Raw genomic sequence first — 15,810 nt, forward strand, 5'->3', positions numbered from 1 at the left:
ATATTCACGCTACTTGTTACACCCAATTCACAATACACGTCCATAATGCATGGACACGAGTCCTTATTTTGAATATATTTTGAATACAATGAGATATTAAGTTATACCAATATTTAAATTTAACCTTGACATTCCATTCGACAGGCTGTCTTCTACAGTTATGCTATTTTTTTTCTTGACTTGCACAGCAGATCAACATGTAGTGGCATAATTCGCTTGCTTTCTTGATTTTTTTACCAAATTATTCTTAGTTGCACCTGACATTCCGCAACGGGTGGATAGACAGAGTACAGAGGGGCAATGCAACATCCTTAAATAGCGCTTCAGGGACAGGTATTCGCAATTTCATATATTTCAAAACCGTTTCTGATCTACTGCTTGTGGCCATTGTCTATGAAACTTTTTGAGTAAAGTTTTTACCGTCTTAGTTTTGTGAATAATTTAAAATCTAATTTCCCGTAGAGTTAACACGGGAGAGGGGACCATTTTTAATTCCAAATAAATGATGGGTAAATTGTTCTGTTTTGCACAAAACTGTGTACGATGACCGCTCATTTTATTCTTGATTTGGCATGAGAATGATTGAAAATTTCAAGAAGAAAATGTGAGCAAAAATTTCAGCATTTTAGTTTCGAGGCACGTTCACCTAAATAGAGGGCGCGATTTATTTTGTGACAGAACTTTGCGCACTGCATAATGTTTGAAGGGAATGACGCACGTTTGCCTTCCCTCCAGGTGCGTTGTAAGCATTGAATTATCCCTACACCCACGACTTTAGGATATCAATTCTAAAGTTCCCCATCCCCCTAAGCTTTATTGGAAACTGTGTAGAGCATTAGCCATTTGCGTGCCAAACCAGGGCATAATTGAATCTATTTTAAGGAACAGAAACTCGTCAGAACGTGAGTGCTTCGTTATCTTGGGTCGGTGTGCCCACGAGCTCGGAATATCTCAAATTCCACTTTTCGATAATTTAAACACGATAGAACATATTAAGGATTTTAGCTTGTTCAGATCTACCATAAATCATGTGAAGAATGGCAATTATCTGGCCTCCATGCCGAAGCGAACGAGGTAATATTTATATATATATACAAACTTCATTACAATGAGGACAGATTTACTCGAATTACTGATTGAATTTGTGCTTTTGTATAAACAGCGAGGTTCCACCTTGGGGGTATTCAATATCATCGAATTTGAAAACCGTGAAATGAACACGGTGATTAGGAGTAAATTCGAAGGACTAGGCTGACCACGGCGGAGGTGATTGCGTTTTGTATTTTGTAATAGATGTCCAATGACACGGAACGCGGATCATGCAAGGTCGACTTATTGTATAACGACTCTGTCGTTTTCTTCTATAAAAACAGAATGGCATTTAGCGTAGAACAATACGAAGAGGCGTTTGTCCCCACGCTACGAAACCGGATGATGTCACGGTCGTGTGCGCTCTAAAAGTGTGAATTATTACACGCAAGTCGGTAATTACAACGATACTTACAAAACGCTCACATGTACGTCGTTAAACGACTTTGCCGAGTATTCCTTCACGGTCGTTATTCAGAAAATGCCAAGCTGCGCTCTCCTCGATGGGATAGCTATACCACTTAATGGAGTAAATAACAGTATTTTCCAAACGATCGTATTATGTATATCGCCTTGTTTGTTCATAAAATATGCCCTCCGTCGACTGGAACGTCAGAATAACCAGCGTTAAGTTTCATCTGATGAATGTTTCGGGTTCTTTTTATCACAGGGGATTTTGCTAAATTTAGAACTAGGTACTACGATTGGAGCTTTAGAAGGCTTCAGGCGAATCCTAATGTGGTTCGTTCTGTCAGAGTCTTGATAATTACAGAGTTGTCCAGTTCTGAATTTCGACTTATATGCTCATAACAGTTTGATTCTGAAAACAAAGAGGATATACTCTCAGAAACATTTATTAAAATTGAAAATAAATCTCGAAGATAATCAACATTTATATGTGATACCGTGGCATGTGTGAGAATTATGCTCCGTTACATGAAATAAACGCAAAAGTAATTACTACAATTGAATTATACTTAACGGGCAAACAATGACAGACGTAAACTATTGTTAGGAATCTAGAACGGGTATGTATTATGGTAACGCTCTTGTAGGAAGTGACCATATCACAAAAAAAAACTTAAAACGAATAGACCCATTTCTTAGTAACTCTGGTGTAGATTCACTATGTAGGTCTGATGAAACCGATATCTGTTAAAACATTATAGTGAAATATTAAATGGTAAAAGATATTATTCACTATTTTACACTCATTTTCTGGGCTTTTACCGTACTATATGTCGGTAAAGAATTCGAACCACATGATCGCCAGTACAGATGAATATCCTCCTACAGCCATTCATTGAGAATACAGTGCGTGGATGCGCGCGCAGAAACAGACTCATAAATCATACCTTATAAGTCATACAATATGATTAAAATTCAGCGTAGCGATTGGCTCACTTCTCCACTCGTGCTACGATGTGCTTATCTTCATAGTTGCAGATTGAGAGCAAAGTATCCAGTTAGTAAAGACAAAGCTCATTCCTACATAATGTATGTAGGTAGGTAGGTAGGTAGGTAGGTATAATGTAGGTGTGTATGTATAGGTATGTATGTAGGTGTGTATGTGTGTATGTGTGCATGAATGTATGTAGGTAGGTAGGTAGGTATCATCATTCTGAAACTCACAGTCAAAACGAAATAAGTTATATATATATATATATATATATATATATATATATATATATATATATATATATATATATATATATATATATATAGTTGGTTAGTAAATGTATTATTTCTAGCTGTGTGCTATATTTAAACTCATCTCTCATGGATTTGAAACTGTATGTGTTAATTTTGCCACTCGATGAAAATTTTGCTGGATATACCTCGGCGACGTACCGATCATTATCATCACACCAGCCTGCATAACGCCAGCTGACAGAGCATGCGCGGCCAATATTGCCGAGTCGACGACCCACGAAGCATGTCAATGAACAAGCTGTGTTGACAGAAATCATGAACGTTTTCTCGTCATCGGTCGCAGTTTATTTCAATGATGTATTTTTGTTAGATGACTACGGACTTTCCCTTCTACTAATATTGAATGGGCGTCATCTGCACAATGGTCAGATTATCGTGGATTCAAACTTCATGAATGAACTTCACCGCTCTCCAAATCCTTGTTAAACCCAGCGTGCTTTCTAATACTCGGCTATGATTTGCACAACACGTAGCCGCGCACAGCTTGGGTGCTGACTGAATGATACACTTGAAGCCATAGTTTTATGCAATTAGCTCTCAGCCCTCGTCGGATTCTCTCGGTTATTGCAATCAGCTGCCATTTGTGCAACACGACGTTCTCGACGATGTGAATTTCAAGGAACGTGACTGTTACCCATCATCCAATTTGTGATCGGATTTAAATTATGTAATATGAAATGAAGTATAAAATATGCATAAAATAATGAAGACCATCGAATTTTCCTCTTGACTCTCACTTACATTGTTAAAAGCCCACTTCTACAAGTGCCATTTACAAAAAATGCACATGGCCAATCAATAAGACATATAATTCAGCTTCTCAACAACTTCTATTGTCTAATTTTGAATAAAACCATTGAACTTTTTGCCAAGTACTTTGACTCAACATTTTTCATCTGACTGTCAAGTTCAACTCCTCGTACTTCTTCACCGACAGGGTGAATCTTGTAGGCTATGATAACACTTGAAAATATATGATGATCCAAAAATCAACTTCAAGGTCATCAACAATATTTAAACATTATCAGTCATATTCTGCACTTGGATATAAGTAAAAAAACACGATTGGGGCTAATTTGGGATAATTAGATAGTGAAGTAATGTCGGTTTAATTTGCAAATGTAAAGTAAAGTTCTTTTTAAGTTATACACTTGTTTTCATGAGTAATTTGTAATATTGCAACTTATAGCTATAAGGCACCTGACACTTTTGAGAAATTTGAAAAATATGGAGATCCAATTATTCCAAATTAGTTCCAATCGTGTTAAAATATGTTTTCAGGTTTTGAGTAAAAGGTGTATTTTTGTCATTCATTTCCGCTATAGATATCGACTGCCAAAGGATTGGGCAGCAATCACAACTCCAGAAAAGACCGGTATAACACAACGCTCACAACGGTTTTGTGGACGGACCGTGTATGGACCTTCCGAGAGAACTTGACAATATTATGATATTTTTAATGTAGGCATACGAAAATCAGCCTGAGTGACCTAGAGTTTGACAACAAAACAGACTACGAGTACTCTTTTAACACTAGTTTTGTTCATTTTGACTTGTTTCCAAGTCAGACCGGAAGTAAGGTGAATTTGACCTATTAGGATTATAAATATAAAGTTTAATACCCCCAAAAAAAAACCAACAACAAAAAACAACCAAAAACCAAAAACAAACCAACCAAAGGTGTCCATCAGATCTCTATACAAAATTACACCAACATGGCCGGTGTTTTCCAGCATTTAGCCGTTAAATAACAAAGTGTTCCTCTTGGACGGGAATTTCACAAACGTTGTCTCAGTGATCAGTACAGAGCCTTCCCTAACAGCCATTTTCACAATGCAGCAGAAACGACCAAAACCACTAAACTATGTCGACAACAAACACCACAGCTCCTACGCCCACTGAAAACCAAACGGTTCACAAATACTGTAATGACAAAGGGGCTTTGATGGATTATCATGTCCCACCCAGCTCATTAGCAGTGCCAGTCTTAGATTCAGTTCGTGAAAATACATAAAGTTCAAGAACGCTTCAACTATCCATGGACGAGACATCACACAAACGCACAAAATTCACATGCCCTATTAAGCGAAAGAAAATCGTAACAATACAGCTGCCCTATTTTAATTTTTGCGTACAAGGTGGGTTAATCTCCAAAACTTTCAGAAGATATTACGCTCACACAATGTGAGTTTAGGTTGGCAAGACCGCGGTGGCAAGTTAGGGATCATCATAGTTTCTTTGAGCCGTGGATCGCGACTTGAAAGCGGCGAGGTTGCGATTCAAGAGTACTCGTAGTTTTCACTTCTTGTTTCCAAGCAAGTCGGAATCAAAAGGGAAAGTGCCACACAAATGTTTTCCAACACATATATCTTTGATAAGTTATCGACATCTCGGATTGAAACCAGTTTAGCTCGTCGACAAGGGACGCTTTGGAAGTTTATGGTGAGGCCATTTGTCTTGAAAGAGGAATTAAAATAGAAACAATTCACCTGGATGACTCTTATCAACTGAAGTATAAGCCTTGCTGTTTTAGCATAAATATATTAACATGGTTAGAAACAAAGTGAAATTATCAGGGGCACTCTACAGGATTTCATGCCTTTTTTTAGAAAATTAGACAGACAGACAGACAGACAGACAGACAGACAGACAGACAGGCAATGCATATGTCCATTGATCATAATGGCCCCGAGTGCTACACGTATGTTTAGCAAACAGGAGCTTAAATATTATAACAAATCTTGAAAGACGGAAAATGGTTCCGTACCCTTCCTCAAACCTTTCAAAAGTTACACGGTTCATCCCTTTCTGATTTTATTGTCGAAAACAGCGCCACCTACAAAGAAATGTCGGCAACAAACCAGCACTTAACTTAATTTAGCACGGAATGTCGCGATAATAAATTATATGTCACATTTACGATCCATGTCGGTAAAATTACATATAATGTGCATCAATTTCCTCATTTAGGGCTCTTCTGAAGTATTCCATCTCACACCCGAGGCCCCGTCAGATTCCATCCATTTTGTGATCGCTGGTTCACAGCATGTGAGCTGGCGCCTGCAGCGTTCTGAAGCTTGCTGATCGAGGCTTACAGAAACTGAAGGACGTGCCAACACCTAGAACCTATCTAATATCTATCAAGTAATTTTCAAGGCCGACCGGCGTTACTCTAATTACTAAAATGAGAGTTTTCTTTTGTGCAATTTCGAAGAACCCTGGGGCGAGGCTGCCCTCATCAGGACGCGTTGGAGAAGCCCAGCATGGGCTTGGATGGCTTACTCACGTGTTGACAGCGTGGAACGACTGCAGGCACTATAGTCTGGATACAGACCTAGATCTATCATGATCATATCTCATTTGCTGTGTAAAGTTTAACGCATTGCCGTGGAAACAAGCCGTGATACACCTTGTGACATCACCGAACGCAAAATCTCAGATAAAAGGGTATTTGAAGTAGATTATCGGTACAGTCCACCTGAGGGTATCGTCCGAGAAAATATTTCAAACACGAAATCAAATTACACAATTTGTGAGTGGTAAGCTATACTTCAAGCCGACCTTTCAACGGACTTCCACTAAATTTCCTGATTAAAAAAGACGGAACCGAATGCAATATTATTCGGGAAATCGTTTCTTTTGTTATGCGCCATTCTTAAACATCATCACATGTAAATTCCTGATGTCAAACACTACATGTCATCCAATTTCCGTACCGCCCCACCAATGTATTGCATTCCAAAATGTATTTATAAATACATATCGACGTCTGAAATCGCGTGTTATGGTCACGATACTTTATTATTTCTGCATGCGACTTCTGTTCGCTTTCCGCGAAGCGCTTAGCGTGGCACAGGCTTGCACAAGTGAAATTATCGCGTTTCCAAATATTTGAGATAATGAAAGCCAATATTAATATAATACAATCTCCCGTTTGAAGAGATCTGTGGAGATATCCCGGATACAATGTGTGAAGTAGCCATCAAAGCTTTCTCGAAATGGTCGGCTGTGCTGTCTCCATGGCAACTTTATCCTGAGTCGTAAATTATCAGCAGGTGCAATGAAGATGGCTGAGGTCTGGAAGTAAAGAGTCCTTCAGAAACCCTATTATCCCTGGAAAATGAACAACTTCACATTTACATTCAAAACTAGTGCACGGGAGAGGATAAATACGAGTTGGATGAGAAGGCGCGATACAGATCGATACGGTGAATTACAGGCGTTTCAGTGAATCAACTGTCCAGGGTATATTACTTGCGATGTGCTCCGCTACTTTGTGTGACAGAGCATTATATACAACCGTGAAACTCACTGTTAATAATTAGTTTTAGAGTCAATTGAGTGTCATGAACAAGGGCAAATCTACATTTTTATCACCATGCAAGATTTTACACATGTATCATATAAAAGATGTTCATCGGTAAGTGGCCAAGGTCAAGATCTAATGTCATTGCATCAATGTCACGCACACCATTCTGAAACAAGTCACGTGATCGCAATGCAATAAACCGGCGAACACGAGTGTAGCCGTGAGGCGATAGCGACGTGTACGAGACCTGTGAATTCTTAAACTGTCTGTTACCGCTCACTGTGGCTTGACATTGCGCCATAAATCTGTTGATCGTGGAATCGACTTTCCTTGGTTTTCGTCAAAATCAATTCACCCTTTTCTGACCAATTTTGTTCACAAAGCTTACACAATTTTGAGTTTGAAATATGTATCATAATATAAAATTAATGGTGCTTGTACCATCTGTTCGTGACGCGTATGATTTTTATAAATTCCTTGATTCGTTTGAGCCATGACATAAGTGTAAACAGTAATATTTTAGCCATCCGTCTCAGTATCTTACTGTTTCAAAGTTATATACATGTACTCTTTTAGTAGTCTCGTCCCTGCCGGAGTATTTTTCCCTGCAGAGATTTTTGGCCTTCGCCCATACTCTATAAGGGCGAAGGCCAAAGTTCTCCTAAGGCAAAAATACTCCGGAGGGATTGGACTACTATTAGAAGAATCTCAGTGTATTCTCATGGCGAAGCAAATAGATCCTGTCAGTAAAGATCTGACTCATACTATGGTAAAAGGCTTACTAGGACAGCATAGTGACGAAATACATGTCTTGAAGATGTAGAATGGGACATGAACCACCTGTAAAACCGTCTTACAACGACACTTGATACACGGCGCAGAATCGCCCCCTTTCCGAGAGTTATGAACAGTTCGTGTTTTATATGCGTTCCGCCGCTGGCATAACAGCGTCATTAATTATGAAGGTAAGACGCGGCATCTCTTCGTCATCGACGAGTAAATAATTGAACAGAAATGGGGATTATTATCAAGAACGATGACGTTTACATAATTAATGGGAATAGCTGACATTTCGCCAGAGCCTTGAGGTTTGGGCATTCGTTTGTCAGTTAGCAAACAGTGTTGCTCAGTTCAGAAAAGTGCGTGAATGCACGTGCGCTTCAGAGAATATTATCAATGTTGAAAACATCCTACTGGTTTGGCCATTTCTCAGTAGAGAGTGGATGACACCATATTAAGGCAGAATTGACAGCTTTTAATTTACTGGGGATTCCTCGAAATAAGGCAAATTATTAACTGCTGCAGTTCCACGGCGTTAAATTATTGAAGGAACGATGTGAGATACAAAGGTGGGTGAGCAGTTGCTGTGGCAACCGTGTCCGGATATTGCGTGTGCTGTCGTGAAGAGGTGCACTGGCGTCGTATTGCACATGTGGGCCCTCGACATGACGGTGTGCTGCCCCCTGCAGGTCACGGTGGGACGGGCCGGGGTGGTGGTTGCGTTGAGTGCAATGCCGATATACAATTGATGTCTGGCAAGCAAGGTCACATCGGGAGATGGCCTTTGAGGAGACGAGATCGAAGCACTGTATTGATCTGTTTATTTGGTCCTGCTATTTAGCTGGGTGTTTGAAAGGACTACGTTTGGGCTGCATCCACGCCGTCCGGATGGACAACAATGTGCTGCGTGAATTGTAGGAGTTGTAGAAAACAGAATTGAACAAAAGCAATACCTTAACAATGGAGAAAAATTAAATACCTATCGCTTAAGGATACAACAGCACAGCGATATAAACGTTAAGCCCTTAATCCACTCTTCTTTTGATTTTCATAAGCGAGGCTGGCACTTTGTTTTCCTCTCCACGTCGACCCTGAACGTGACTGTTGAGAAGCATTTTCTGTGTCGTTGATCAAAAGCAAGGTCACATGTCTGTAAAAACAGACACTGATCAATAATCAGACGAGATTCTCAAATCACAATTGTCAAATATTCGATATGTTTTAATTACGTCTGTCTCGCACAACAAAGTGCGTGGTCAGAGAGAAGTACACGTCATTAAACGCTCTTCCGCAAATTTCGGCCTCAGATGGACACTTAATTTTAGAAGTACATAGCTCATTCCCTTTGACATTACTTTCAGCGTTTCACGCCAAAAGCCGTTTTCTTCAATACTGTCATAAGGTCATTAGTCACCTGCCAATATAATTCATCTCGAGTCCAATTTTGTTATCATACAACATTCTCATGTACAAGTTCGATTAAATCATTTTTGTACGAACCAGAAATTACATCATTGCGTTCTTTGTTACGCCTACATGGGGCGTGAGTAGACCCCTAACAAACAACAACTGAACATCTTTCTAAGCTTGACGCGAAACTGAAATAATCAAAATGATGTCTATAGACAACGATCTCCTGTGAAGAAATTCCATGAAATAGGGCGCTACAACCGGTATGCGTCAACCGACAACAGAACGCTTGTATGACTGATCTGTCTTCATCCAGTTAAAATTTGAAGGTTCTTTTTTTTAACTTTTCAAAGCAGCACTACAGCGCGGACAAGATATTGTATAACAAATTTCGATTACAGTTACGTTGAAACAACGTAGTGCAAAATCAATAGTACAGTCTGTTATGGCATCTGCTCTATATGGATGGACATTTAGATCGGGGTTGGGGTTTATAAGTAGAACGGTCAAAACACTTGCGGCGGCCAGCCGAGTGGCAATGAATTTCAGACCGAAAGCTTTCACTAAAACATTCAAAGATCTGTAAAAAGTGAAAGAAGGGTGATATTATAACAAAATTATGTATGATCTTCAGCTCTTTTTACGTTGTTTAAACGTTATGTAATTTAATAGAAGGCTCAAACAATGCCGATTCTTATTCAGAGCACCCCTCTGACCCTAGTCCATCCATTACAGTATCGAGGGATTGCTAGTAGACTGGACAACCTGATCGTACCTGGCTGGGATAGGCAGTCTATAAAGCTCAGTCACATCGCGGGAGTTCGGTTTATGATTGACTAATATCGGTTGTAGACGGAGTCACAAATATCTGGATTGTCTCTATGTCTGACTTGATTGTAAATGTAGGCACGTGAACGATTATGTCGGATGTAGATTTCCTGGCTGTCTGCCATTTTTTTTTTCAAATAGGTGTGAAATATGTCTATGTTGAAAATTAAAAACATGGCGTCTCCGATATGAACAGCTGTACTACATTGTCTGTTGCTGTTAATAACACTGGTTTTTTGAGTCATACTTCCAGCTTATAGTTAGCTGTGCGTGGGTCGAATTCTCATGTCTCTTAAAAATCGACCCCGCTGTTTAATGACCACATTGAATTGGAATCACCTGCGTGGGGCCTATAGTACTAGTGGCGGTGGAGTCGAATATCATGAATAAATTTTGGCAACAAAAATGAAGTATCGGTCGACTGGATCACACGTTGGCCTGTTCGGCTCGGAGAGTTGGCGGCAAGTCGTCCGCCACAATGTTCAGAAAGAAATCGCATAGTTTCCCGTCCTGGCTACGTGGTTTTGTTGACAATGTGTGCTTGGGTAACGATTGTTGATTTCGCTGTCCATCTATATAGCTAATATGACCCACGACCTGCCACACAGTGCATGTCAATTATGTTGAATTATACAGCAGCACTCACATGATATCATAACAGAAACTCAAATATTTGAGGTTTCCGGCTCTCTCGATAGCGACTAGAAATATTTAACAGTCCCTACTTGAGCGGGGTCAATATTTCACGTTAGCGCCTGTAAAAAAATCAATTTCCGAGGAAATAAACACAGACGAGAATCAGGCGTCGCATACGCTTAGCGGCAGTTCCTAGTATTTTTGTTTGAAGTTTGCTGGCCGTAGACTTCAATGTGATAACGTTATGATGACCGACTCTGTATAAGGTAGTGTCCCAGATGGATTCTTACCGCGACGTAGAATTGCCATAAAGGTTGCTCCGCCTTGATGAGCTCACTTGTCATTCGGTTAACTTTTAAGAGGTGCAGTACTGCTCCTGGCCAATTAATCGGGTAGGATACAAGCGCACAATCGTATTTTCCCCTTAAAAACACACATGGCGATATTGACATTTATAAAGCGTAGACGAAGCATCGGGTGATTCCATCAAACCTCATGGTGTCACGTGATGAGTCTAGTTTGACGGCTTGGCAGCATTGGCACAACAAAAGACGGTTTCCTTGATGTTGGGAAACATAAAAATCAACCAAGGTTGGCCTAAGCCCACGGCAAGGAAAGGTTACACAGGGGGAACCTCAACAACTAACGATTTCGCTTTAATGGTCGCCTGTCCGGCGTTAGAAGTAGCTAATAGTGTTAGATCGCATGTGTTTGAATGCCGCGGGTGTGATGTGGGTTCTTTTGACGACAACGTTACGGGCTTTGTCCTCGTAAACATCAACCATGTCATCTTTAAAACGCACTCTGTTCGGAGATGGAGAAGGCGACGAACCACTGCTGCGTTTCTTCGGTTCAACGACTGCAGGAGAGCGTATTACTTCCACGCTAGAGTCACCGCCGTGATCGATGTCGGGTCCATTAAAGCCATTGGCACGACATTCTTCGCCATGATTGCGGCGTAATTTGTTAAGAGCTTCAACTAGTTTCAAATTCGCCGAGTTCAGGGCGTTAATTTTCTGCTCCTGACGGGCAATCACTTTGTCTTTCTCGACAAGTTTTTTCACAATCGTTCTCTGCTCCTTTCGTAATTCGCCCTCAAGAAACATTAAGTTTGAAACTATCTCTTTCATGTCATTGTCCATTTGCTGAGCTTGTTTGGCAATTTTCTGTTCTCCCTCCTCAAGCCGAAGCTTCCAGGATGCTATAAGTTGTTTTGTTCGTATTTTCTGCATCTCCATTTGTTTTTTATCCAGTGTGATTGTTTCATCCGCGGCTTCCAATTTCTCCTTTAATGTTCGGATCTCATGTTCCAGCTATATGCATGAGAGAGAGAGAGAGAGAGAGAGAGAGAGAGAGAGAGAGAGAGAGAGAGAGAGAGAGAGAGAGCGTGTTATTGGATGCTTGCAACCAACTCCTTTTCTATTTTGCAATTACGCTTTCAGGGTAAACGAGAATCAACAAAACAGCAAGAGTGGGGGACAATAAACTGCATGGCTTGCAAGTACAAAGGAATCAACATTTGATAGCGAGCGTCATTAAGAACGGACGTTGACCGATTCAGGGCGAGTATAGCTTGTTGTGGAAATTGAAAGAAATGAAAAAAAGGAACTCTTCGAGCACAATGGAATCGTGTTCCCATGCATGGCCAGTTCCCCCTTACCTGCTGTCGGGTGATTTGTTCATCGTCTCGCTCGCCGACTTCTTGTTCTTCAGCTTCAGCGGCCATGTTCGACGAGTGAACTGAAGTAACAGACGTTCCAAAGTACAGATGATTCACGGATGTAAGCTTATATTTTATAAGAGTGCACCGACGCGTCCGTTACATATATGTAAGCAATACCTGTCGAGTCACCCGACACCGCGCACGACCTCACCTGTGAGTCAGAGAAACAATGAAAATCCCAAGTAGGAATCGCGAGGCACTGCACATTAGCTGGAAATGAACAACAGTTTCACTCGTTCCATTGCCTTTGTCATACCGGTTGCTGATTCGTCATTGCTGAGTATATTTCCGGGGAGTCCGGCGCGCGATATCCTCACGGCACCCGCGTTGACGACTGTGTGAAAGGTCTGACTGACTGCTGCTCCTATGACTAGACTACGTTATCAAATTTAAGCGACCTCACGAAGGCCGGGACGCCAGTACGCAGGTCTGATCGGAAATCGAGTGACGTCGTTGGCCCAACTCAGCTGGCGCTGTCCGCTTTAATTGGCTTACGCTATTAAAATTGTGATACCGGCCGTAACAACCCCCCCCCCCCCCTCCCACTCTCCGTCCCATGTAAACAAGATCAGGAGTGTGGACTACAGCTTCCCAGTACAGCGTAGCAAGCTGTGCTAAATGTTGATTCATTTATAACAGGCAATGTTGTTGCCACGTTGGATATAAATTATCGAGGTTGTTGTTCAGCATTTATAACGGCGAGTGGCGAATTCGTTGGTAATGGGGCTACGATCATTGGCTATGATAATTAAAACTCGCTTAATAATGCCGAGTGCTCTGTAACACTAGCCGTGTGGGAAAGATAGTGTTTTTGAGTTAAAACATATCAGTTTGACCGCCGCCTGTTCTATCGTGGATGACCTATCAACTTTAAGTGGTTGGTGGTTTTCTCAGAGTCGAAGCGCCTTGGGGGAAACATGCTAACGGTCACACCGCCATTTTCCTTGTCCCGCACTGTGGTCGCAAAGACAATCAATATTTACCGGGTGTCTGAACTTGTCACATAATGCACCGTAATCTCGAAAACCAAACACTACAGGACATGTAACCATGGCAACATAATCACGGTTCACAGAACGCGCGCCAAAGAAATGTATGCGTTGCTTAAATTCTTGATGGAGCAAAAGAGCGAGCATAGTTCTGGCGTCTGAATTATTGCAGAAGGAACCGGTAAGTACATACACTGGACCATGGGGTATTGCAGGCAATATTCGTCTCGTAGATATGATCAATAAATGTCATATGTTGAACTTTTTTATTAAGTTTTACCTGTGTCATGTGTGCCTATATTTTACCCTCACTATCTCTGTATAGTACTTCAATGAAAGCAGTCCATATTTATAAATCACCCTCCCTAATCCCCTTAATTAACTTGTTCTACCGATTACCAAGGGGGCGGGGTGGGGATGGAGGGGGGCTTATCTCCCTGACCAAATAACTCGTTTGACCTCATGATAATATGAGCTGCTAACACAGGGCGAAACCCCCCCCCCCAATTGGTGATCGGTAGTGCAAATTAATTAAGGGGATTATGGAGGGTAATTAGCAGATATGGACAGGTTTCTTTAATGTACGGAGATAGCGAAGGTAAAACAATAGGCACACACACAACACAGGTAAGGCTTGTATAATAAAAATGGCATATATTATCATAATTTCTAGACGAATATTGCTTACAATACCATGTGCAGAGACTTGAACTTTACCTTCGTGTACAATAATATAGAAGACGACCGCAGCCTGGTTGTTTGGCGATTAGCGACGAACCATGTGAGCAAGTGAAAGCTTTTTTCCACAGCCAAGGTCATCATCAAGCAAGCCCTCGACGTGTAAATAGCCGGAGTTATGTTACAAAGTACCCGTGGTTGAGGTTAATGAACTCTCTCCACTTCGCGTTCGACAGTCCGGTATCGACCTGCGAGATTGTTTTCGCTCTTTGTCACGCAAGTTTGGCTCAGACAGTATTACGTTATTGTAGAAAGCGTGGACGAGTTTAATAGCCAATATCTCGCGTTTTGAAAGCATTAAGCGTCCCTTTTGAAATTGAAAAATTATATTGCAAGAAAATAAATGAATGCAAAACAGATTTTTTCGCCTAACGATAATTTCATCATTTGCCTTGGCAGAGCAGTCACAGTGCTAAAAGGTTACCAAATTACAGCGGCAGACCTAAATCCCTGGTTTTCAGAGTGGCATTAGTGATTGTTGACTTTGACTGTTTACGTAATGTCACGTCCCTTTTGTTCGTCTTTGAAAGTCGTGTCGAGTTAATCAATTTGTTTAGAGCTAGAGCTAAAATAACCTGCCCATCTTAAAGATAATCAAGCTTACAGATTTTATTGAGAAAAGTGTTGACTAAACAAGGTGTATACCAACTTGTGGCCACGGCTTTCCCTCCTAAGGCCATTCTTGTGTGTCTTGTTTTGTCTGTTCGGTGAACAACTACTTCACGTGGCAATGCATGCGTTTCGTCACAGGTGATGGGCATGCACGCACTTGAAAGTTGTTTATCAGTCGGTGTCCATGGGAACGGGTGCTGGTCAATACAGAATATTTCTGACGCACCCCTTGTAAAGTCCGAACCTATAAAAAATCTATTTATTTTTTATAGCGGTGAATTCTATCGGGCAATTCTGTGCCATCAACATTTCAACGCTCTTTTTACGGGGCGCAAAGTAATCCATGATTTGCCTACAGACCTCTTTTTAGAATCATGGTTTGCCTTAGCGTTCCCTTGCCCTTTAGCTAAAACATTTTCTTTATATCTTCTTTTCATTTATTGGAGTGCAAATGGTGTCCTTCTGTGTTTGTTCCAGCTCGGCGGATCACGAACTGTGTACGGATATTCTGGTCTGGGTACGTTGCTACTTCGACGCTGTCAATGTTGACATGTTTCTGTGCCCCGCGAGAGTTTCCACCCGATCGATTCTGTCTGCGAGCATTAGGGATATCCTTGCTGTACTGGTCTCTACGCTCAACAGATACGTGTTATCTCTTTGCACGAATTGAAGCCAACGCTGCAAGACCTTCTTGTAAATCAATTCGGTTCTGCCTGAAAGACTCGTGAAGAATGGCCGCCTGGTTCACGCATGGTAGCACATTCATAATGACGCCCAGCAACTTTCACATCTCTTCAGGTACTTCCTGCTCGCTTCCAGGGAAAGGTGTTCAAAGGAAAAGCGAAATTGACAAAAAATCCCTTTCCGTCAGCGCCACACGGAAATCACACCAGTCGCGGAGATGATGGCAATCAACATAGCTGGCAGTAAACATGTTTGTCATTCTGGTGACAGTGACGTCATCGACGAGCTATCGTCCTGTC

At 41.2% G+C, this 15,810-nt stretch overlaps 2 protein-coding genes across 2 annotated transcripts in view; both read right to left on the reverse strand.

Moving 5' to 3' along the window:
• LOC139152663 (E3 ubiquitin-protein ligase TRIM45-like) overlaps window positions 1-15,810 on the reverse strand; it is a 401,328-nt gene that overhangs the window by 130,510 nt on the left and 255,008 nt on the right. The window lies entirely within an intron of this gene.
• LOC139152654 (ras GTPase-activating protein nGAP-like) lies at window positions 9,086-15,754 on the reverse strand. The gene is made up of 2 exons (XM_070725916.1): window positions 12,426-15,754; window positions 9,086-12,078 (listed from the first exon to the last, which is right to left on the reverse strand). Exons 1-2 carry the CDS (start codon window positions 12,489-12,491, stop codon window positions 11,443-11,445), a joined length of 702 nt encoding a protein of 233 aa, XP_070582017.1. The 5' UTR covers window positions 12,492-15,754; the 3' UTR covers window positions 9,086-11,442.

Source organism: Ptychodera flava, chromosome 16 (genome assembly GCF_041260155.1).
Source record: "Ptychodera flava strain L36383 chromosome 16, AS_Pfla_20210202, whole genome shotgun sequence".
Classification (NCBI taxonomy): Eukaryota; Metazoa; Hemichordata; class Enteropneusta; family Ptychoderidae; genus Ptychodera; species Ptychodera flava.

Bases quoted from the DNA above. Each gene is read 5' to 3' on its own strand.
- LOC139152654 (XM_070725916.1), bottom strand. From the start codon at position 12,491: ATGGCCGCTGAAGCTGAAGAACAAGAAGTCGGCGAGCGAGACGATGAA. The intron at 12,079-12,425 runs GTAAGGGGGAAC...TCATGCATATAG, and splicing joins AACAAATCACCCGACAGCAG to CTGGAACATGAGATCCGAAC.